The sequence below is a fragment of the Macrobrachium nipponense genome, chromosome 37, assembly GCF_015104395.2.
Source record: "Macrobrachium nipponense isolate FS-2020 chromosome 37, ASM1510439v2, whole genome shotgun sequence".
Classification (NCBI taxonomy): Eukaryota; Metazoa; Arthropoda; class Malacostraca; order Decapoda; family Palaemonidae; genus Macrobrachium; species Macrobrachium nipponense.
Genome location: NC_061097.1, coordinates 43,797,824 through 43,806,603, shown reverse-complemented (window position 1 = coordinate 43,806,603; position 8,780 = coordinate 43,797,824). Strand labels below are relative to the sequence as shown.

Here is an 8,780-nt window from a genome sequence, read left to right as displayed (position 1 = left end):
TCGTGAGTAACACTTTTTTTCAGTAATTTATCTACCATAGAATGCTATCAGTTTTAAAAGACTAAAATGATCATTATCTAATACACATATAGCCATTTCAACAACTGGAATAGTTTTTCATGACCCCTTTCACGAATTATCAACTGTTCTTCAGCTAATCAGACAAAATCAATGAAAAGTAAAAATCGGTATTTCTACAGAAGCAATCCGCGGTGGCCTAGACTATGGCAATTGACGTTTTCCTATGTTATTTTACTTACTGAACAAGAATTTCAAGTAATATTTATTCGGACGACTGTAATTAATCCCCAGGGGCCATTACTAAAAACGGCGAAATACATTGGACGCCCCAATCCCTAGTGGATGTCGTATCCGCGGTTACGTTCCTTGCAGTTCGTGCAGAACTATTCTTTCGAGTTACCCTGTAAGAAACGCAACCGCGGATACGACATCCACTAGGGATTGGGGCGTCCAATGTATTTCGCCGTGTTTAGTACCGGCCCCTGGGGGTTGATTACAGTCTTCCGAATAAATATTACTTAAAATTCTTTTTCAGTAGGTAAAACTGCATAGAAAAACCGCAACTGCCATAGTCTGGGCCACAGCGGATAGGTACCCTAGATCTACCTAAAAATCAATTTATTGCATAATCGCCATGTTTGCATATAGCATTTACTTCCAAGTAGGGATCTCTGACTTCCATACTTGGAATATATAAATGCGTGGGGAAAAAATGCATCTATGTTCACTGAAATGGGAGTGGCTGAATTTTTAAACGCAATTTTGGATGTAATTCAGGGTTTACTTTTTAATGCGGATGAGCAATTTACCTAAAGTGGTTGGATTTTACTTTCTAACTAAAATAAACTAAATCAAAACACGTGCAGAAGGAATAGTTGTCTTGATTGAAATTTCGAGCTGACGAACCTTGTTAATGTAGCTTTAACATACTTCGGTATTTACTTTTAAAAGTGTAATATGCTGTTATTATTTTTTAATCTAACTTTCATAGTGGATGATTTTTTTAATGTAGTTCCATGTCTTCTCAGTGCTTAGGCCTGTAACGTGTTTAAACTAATATAATTCTTTTTTTTTTATAATAACACTCAGATGGTTCGGCGGGAGAAGAAAAAAAAGGAGAGGAAATCTTCAGATGACAGAAACCCAACTTTCAAAGAAACTCCTCAGGTTACGCGTGAACTAAAATATCCTTTTGGCGACGTCAGTCCAAGCTATGCCCAGCCACAACCACACTGCAGCCACCAAGAACCACCTTCGCAAGAGCCCCAAGAACCACCTACCTCAGAGCCCCAAGAACCTCCTGGGGAAACGCAGGGACGATATAATCTCCTTAGGGCCGTCAGTACAAGCAATTTCGAACCACAACCACACTGCAGCCACCAAGAACCACCTTCACAAGAGCCCCCAGAACCACCTACTTCAGATCCCCAAGAACCTCCTGGGGAAGCGCAGGGACGATATTATCTCCTTAGGGCCGTCAGACAAGCAATTTCGAACACAACACACTGCAGCCACCAAGAACCACCTTCACAAGAGCCCCCAGAACCACCTACTTCAGAGCCCCAAGAACCTCCTGGGGAAGCGCAGGGACGATATCATCTCCTTAGGGCCGTCAGTACAAGCAATTTCGAACCACAACCACACTGCAGCCACCAAGAACCACCTTCACAAGAGCCCCAAGAATCTCATAGGGAAACGCTAGGACGATATCATCTCTTTAGGGCCTTCGGTCCAAGCGATGTCGAACCACAGCCACACTGCAGCCACCAAGAACCACCTTCACCTGTTGAGTCTCTCCAGCTCCAGCAAGGCGAGCTGCTGAGGTCATACGCATTCTCTCCCTGGTGGAATCAAGCGAGTGGACTATCAGACAGAGCGTTCCAGACCCATCATCTAGGTACCCACGAGACGCAGGAGGAGGAGGAAGAGGAGAAAGGAGAGAAGGAGAAGAAACAGAAACAGTACCATTGCCCCGTCTGTAATTACGCCAGCAGGAGGGTGTCTGATGTTGTAAGGCACACACTCGTACATTTGAATGAGCCCCAAGAACCTCCTTTGGCAACGCAAGGACAATATCATCCCTTTAGGGCCGTCGGTCCAAGTGATTTCAAACCACAGCCACACTACAGCCACCAAGTACCACCTTCACCAGAAAAAGTGTTCCAAACCCATCATCTAGGTACCCACGAGACGCAGGAGGAGAAAGGAGAGGAGAAAGGAGAGAAGGAGAAGCAACAGAAACAGTACCATTGCCCCGTCTGTAATTACGCCAGCAGGAGGAAGTTTAATGTCGTAAGGCACACACGCGTACATTCGAATGAGCCCCAAGATCCTCCTTTGGCAACGCAAGGACGATATCATCCCTTTAGGGCCATCGGTCCAAGTTATTTCAAACCACAGCCACACTACAGCCACAAAGTACCACCTTCACCAGAGCCTCAAGAACCACCTACTTCAGATCCCCAAGAACCTCCTGGGGAAGCGCAGGGACGATATCATCTCTTCAGGGCCGTCGGTCCAAGTGATGTCGAGCCACAACCACATTGCAGCCACAAAGAGCCACCCTCACCAAAGCCAAGAAAACCTCCTGGGGAAACACAGGGACCACCTACACCAGAGCCCCAAGAATCTCCTAGGGAAACGCTAGGACGATATCATCTCTTTAGGGCCTTCGGTCCAAGCGATGTCGAACCACAACCACACTGTAGCCACCAAGAACCACCTTCACAAGATCCCCAAGAACCTCCTTTGGCAACGCAAAGACGATATCATCTCCTTAAGGCCATCAGTCCAAGCAATGTCGAACCACAGCCACACTGCAGCCACCAAGAACCACCTTCACCTGTTGAGTCTCTCCAGCTCCAGCAAGGCGAGTTTTTGAGGTCATATGCATTCTCTCCCTGGTGGTATCACACAAGCGGACTATCAGAAAGAGCGTTCCAGACCCATCATCTAGGTACCCACGAGACGCAGGAGGAGGAGGAGGGGGAGGAGGAGAAGGGAGAGGAGGAGAAGAAGAAGAAGAAGAATAAAAAGGAGTATCACTGTCCTCACTGCCCCTATAAGACTGTCTGGAAGAAGACTTTCAAGAATCACCTGAATATACACGTCCCGACTAGAAGGTTTGCCTGCAGCAAGTGTAACGCCACTTTTGATTTTAAAGGTGCTCTCACTAGGCACTTCAAATCTCTTCATTCTTAGTAAGTTCTGGCGCTGAGAGTCGTACCTGAGTGTTCATATGCCCATCGCGTTCTATTTTATCTGGCACTATTATTAATGTCTTTATTTTTTTAAGAACAGTGTAAATGTAATTTTAACTAGCAATTCTTTAGTCAGTAAGTAGATATATTAAGCAATAAGTGCCTTTATCTATAGCTGCAATGTAGTTCAAGCACTAGAATAATAATGTACGTCACATCTGTATTTTGGCGTAAAAACATTTCTTAAGATATGCAGGAGACATCACCAATATTTATTAGTTTTGTACATAAATAGGAATATTTATGAGGTGGTTTTGAAAATCTGCGATCAAAGACCAATTGATAATTCTCATTCCTGCTGGGTCTACAATACTAAAAATAACTCGACAGAAAATGTGGTAACTTATGAAATTGAAGATAAAGCAGCTATTTCTCCATTTTTCTGTCGCTGTCTAGTTTTTAATCTTTTAAATAATAAGTGTTAGATTTAAGGATGTTAAACGGTTATGTTATCTTAAAAGAAAGATAAGATGTTGGAATTTTTTAAGATATTTGAGTGAGGTTATGTAACCCACAACACAACAGTTAGAATCATTTTAAGATTGTTATCTTGATAAAAGACTGTAAGTGTGAATGTATTTATAAAGGATAAACTGCTTCACTCATTTAACCAGGCATGTTTATCGAACCTGTTTTTTTTTCTCATGAATAAAGTAAAAAAACAAATGTCTTTGTATATATCACTCTATAATGGTATCTTGGTATTTTGAAATAAAAATAAAATAATATACATATCACTCTTAAGGCGTTAAGGATAGTTGTCATGTATCGCACAGATAATTTTTAGATTAGATATGAATGTATGCATACACGCATACACACGTTTATATATATGTATACGTACATACATAAATGGATATATATAGTAAATACTATATATTTATAAAAATATCCTGTTACAACAGAATTCCATTTAATAAAAGGAGCCCATAAAAACTACAAAATATTAAAAAGTAAGTACTACTATACTTCAGAGACTGCTGTCTCTCTCTCTCTCTCCAGGTAGGTAATGAAGAGAGAGACGGCAGTCTGAAATATAGTCCTTACTTACTTTGTATATTTTGTCGTTTTTATGGGCTCCTTTTGTTAGATTTTATATATATATCTATATCTATAGATCTAGATAGATACAGATATAGATATAGATATATGTATATATAATGTATGTATTCACGGAATACCAAAAGACCTCCTTCGATAAAGATTAACTACCCACAAAAGCTTGAAAACTAAGTTGGCTTATACTAAGATAATGACATCGGGAAAAGACTCACTCCAGAGAGTAATCCTATAAAACCTTGATTAACGGCAATCGATGACGATTATAGAAAACGGAATATTTTATTTTCTCATCCTGGGGAATTACTCCCTTGTGTCCAGTCAAGCATTCAGGAAGTGTCCGTAAGCGGGGATTTTTTTTTTTTTTTTATCTCGGTTATTCACTTATTCACTTATTCGTCTTTCCATTCGTTCCAAATAAGGAGTAACCTTGGTCTGCTAAAGGATAACAGTTGGGGGGGGGTTAGTGCCGTCAGTGGACCTCATGCGATACACCAAGTTCGATCTATCCCTACCAAAATAGATAAATCAAATAAATAAAAAATGAGAGTACAATAATTTTGGCATTTGGCCCAGCACAGGGACCAAGGAAGCCATTTAGGGCCGCCATGGTAACGAAAATAATAATTTAAGTTCTATTAAAAAGACTAATTAAACTCAAAGCCAAGCAAATAACTTGTCCCAACCCCCCCAAAAAAATTATTGGTTATAAAAATTTGAGCATTTGGCCCGGCACGGGGAGTCCAAGGAAGCCATTCAAAGCCTCCATGGTATAACGAAAATAACTATTAAAATTCTATTGGAAAAAAAATGACTAAAAACTCACACACAGAGCCAAGCAAGCACGCACTAATGCTTGTTAAAAGCCAGAGAGGTATTTCATTCCTGCCCATTGGCACATCTCAAAACAACACTACCAAAGGTCTACTTATCTTCTTTATGGCAACTCTTCCAACTCTTTCCACTCGTCTTGGACTTTTACCTCTTTCTCTTTCACTCCGTTTTAATCCTTTTTTATTCTCCAAAACTTAATGAAAAGATTCCCCAGTCTTCAAAGCGTTGCAGCTAAGAGCAAAGGCATTTTTTTTTTTTTTTTTTTTTTTTTTTTTGTCAAGTCTGGACTTTGGCGTTGTATAAATTATGAATTCGCGAAAGAAAACGAAATTAGCAGCAGCTGCTGGACTCGTGTGAGCGCATAAGCAGAATACGAAGTGGAGAAATGCAGGATAAAGATAGATAGACAGATAGATAGATAGACAGCATAGCTAAACGGAGCACTGTAGACACGTTCCTGCATGTCCCGTCTTGACTTCAATGTAGGGTGCATCTACAATAAACACATCGTCAACCTACCACACACATATCGCAGACAGGTTGAAAACAAGTCGATGACAATTAGTGGAGAACAAACCTTTGGCAAATGGTAGATAGAGTCATGAAGAACAGGTTAAAACTACCAGTAAGTCGATGACTTGTATTCAACTTGCTTGTGATGTGTGCACAAGAAGTTACCGTCTCGTCTGTTATATCTTTTACTGTTGTATGGACACGTCCTTGTGCAGTGAATGAGGTACCGGAAGGATTTCCAGACTCTGGAAGGACTTCCAGGCTCTGGAAGGATTTTTAGACTGGGAGCATTTCCAGATTCCAAATGGATTTCTAGACTCTGGAAAGGTTTCCAGAATCCAGAAGAATTTCCAGAATCTGGAAGATTTCCAGATTCCAGATGGATTTCTAGACTGGAAAGGTTTCCAGAATCCAGAAGGATTTCAAGAATGTGGAAGGGTTTCTAGAATCTGGAAGGATTTCCAGAATTCAGAAAGATTTGTAGACTCTGGAAGGATTTCCAGAATCCAGAAAGATTTGTAGACTCTGGAAGGATTTCCAGAATCCAGAAAGATTTGTGGACTCTGGAAGGATTTCCAGAATTGGGAAGGAGGACTTCCAGGATACATAAGGATTTCCAGAAACTGGATGAATTTCCAGAATCCGGAATGATGTCCAAACTTCGAAAGCAATTCAAGAAGCCAAAAAGATTTCCAGAATGTGGTAGGATTTCCAGAATCCAGAATTCATGAGGCCATTTCATCTCAAATGTAAACCACTGGAATTACTGTTCTTACTTGATTGGCCATCATTCATTGGCTGCAGCAGCCTTTGATGGCAGGGTCACGGCCCTTCTTCGCTCTTCATCTGCCTTCAATTAGTGTCAGATCGACTGGCGTGTGTTCCAGTTCCCTGGAAACTGGAACAGTTTGAACCTATAGCTCTCTCTTGCTTCTAGTAGCCCTGATGAGCTGTACATCATGGATAACCTTGCCTTGTGGTAGTTGGGTAAAGCCTGCTGTGTAAGTATGGATGGTCAAAGTCCAGAGAATGTGTTTGTGTGTAAGTCAGAACCTTGCTGATTAACGTAAGGTCATTCTGAGCGTTATAAAGTGTTGGAGTTAGTGAAAGGCCATGCGTGGCCCCCTGGACTCGGGCAAACCAACTTGAGACGATCCAGTGCCTTGTGGATGAATAGTTCAAATGCTAAAAGCCTCTGCGTGATGCCAGTCTCTTTGGCAGAGGGACAATATAGACCATTCGATCCCTCTCTCTCTCTCGTAAGTGATGACATAAGGGTAAATACGGAGATATTATATAAAATATTAGAGAAAATAGTGGATAAATATATACCGAAAAAGAAAAGTAAACATCAGTCATGCATACCAAGAGACAGAAGGATCTTGTTCCAGAAAATCAGAAAGTGGAAAAAAGGTCTTGCAAAAGAAAAAAATGCATGGAAAGTTAAAGAACTAAAAAGTAAGATAGAAAATGCAGAACAAAAGATTATACAATCAAAAGAAAATGAAAAACGGGACTTGGAAGAAAAAACCCTAGTAAATATCAAGCAAAACCCCAAACTATTATACTCGTACGAAAAAGATTAATAAAAGAAGAATAGAAATAGGCCCTCTAAGAATTGAAGGGAGATTAATGAATGAAAATAAGGCAATATGCAACATATTGGCTGAACGATATAAGAGAGAATTCACCCCTAGAATTGATAATGAAGATAATGTTATAGAAGTAAGGGACGAAAATAGTGAATATTTAGCTGACATAGATATTAATGAAGCTGATATTGTGCAGGCTATTAATGAAATTAAAAATGGAGCTGCTACAGGTCCTGATGGTGTCCCTGCTATTTTGTTAAAGAAAGTAGTTCATTCTATCGCAAAGCCACTTGCAATATTATTAAGACAAAGTGTAGATACAGGCAAGATTTATGATGAGCACAAATTAGCATATATTACCCCTACTTTCAAAAGTGGATCAAGACTAGAGGCAAGTCATTATAGGCCTGTAAGTCTAACATCACATATTATGAAAGTGTATGAAAGGGTAATGAAGAAAAATATTATGAAACATTTAATAAAAAAATGTTCTTTTCAATATAGAACAACATGGTTTTGTACCCGGAAAAATTACACAAACCCAACTGTTAGTCCACCGTGAGAACATATACAAAAATATGAAAAGTGGAAATGGAAAAGATGTGGTTTATCTAGACTTTGCAAAAGCTTTTGACAAGGTAGACCATAATATATTAGCGAAGAAAATTAGAAAACATAATATAGTGGACAAAGTAGGAAGATGGTTAAAAGAATTTTTACACAACAGAAAACAGTTAGTTATTGCAAACGATGAGAAATTGGATGAAGCTAAGGTAATATTCGGTGTGCCACAAGTTACGGTGTTAGCTGCATTACTGTTTGTTATTATGATTGCAGACATAGACAGTAATGTTAAGGACTCGGTAGTGAGTAGTTTCGCCGATGACACAAGAATAAGTAGAGAAATTACTTGTGATGAAGATAGTAACGCGCTACAAAGAGACCTTAACAAAGTATATGATTGGGCAGAGGTAAATAGGATGGTATTTAACTCTGATAAATTTGAATCAATAAATTATGGAGACAGAGAAGGAAAGCTATATGCATATAGGGGACCTAATAATGAGACAATCACAAATAAGGAAGTAGTTAAAGACCTTAGTGTGATGATGAATAGGAACATGTTATGCAATGATGAAATAGCAATTCTATTGGAAAAATGTAAAGCAAATATGGGAATGTTGTTACGGCACTTCAAAACAAGAAAAGCTGAACACATGCTTATGCTTTATAAAACATAGGTTCGTAGTCCACTTGAATATCGCAATATGATATGGTACCCACACTATCAAAAGGATATTGCACAAATAGAGAGTGTACAAAGGTCCTTTACAGCTAGAATAGAAGAAGTTAAGGACCTTGACTACTGGGAAAGACTACAATCCTTAAAATTATATAGTCTAGAAAGGAGAAGAGAACGCTACATGATAATTCAGGCTGGAAACAGATAGAAGAAATACGCCGAAAACATCATGGAGCTAAAAATATCAGAAAGAGCAAG

At 39.5% G+C, this 8,780-nt stretch overlaps 1 protein-coding gene across 1 annotated transcript; it reads left to right on the top strand.

Annotated features, from left to right (window-relative positions):
- The first annotated feature begins 1,759 nt into the window (after positions 1-1,759).
- Positions 1,760-3,222, top strand: LOC135209362 (uncharacterized). The gene is made up of 2 exons (XM_064242058.1): positions 1,760-1,826; positions 1,919-3,222. Exons 1-2 carry the CDS (start codon positions 1,760-1,762, stop codon positions 3,220-3,222), a joined length of 1,371 nt encoding a protein of 456 aa, XP_064098128.1.
- Positions 3,223-8,780: the final 5,558 nt, after the last annotated feature.

Excerpts from the sequence above, each read along its gene's own strand:
- LOC135209362 (XM_064242058.1), top strand. The coding sequence starts at position 1,760 with ATGTCGAACCACAGCCACACTGCAGCCACCAAGAACCACCTTCACCTG. Across the intron at positions 1,827-1,918 it reads GTTGAGTCTCTCCAGCTCCA|GTACCCACGAGACGCAGGAG; the intron begins GCAAGGCGAGCT and ends CCCATCATCTAG.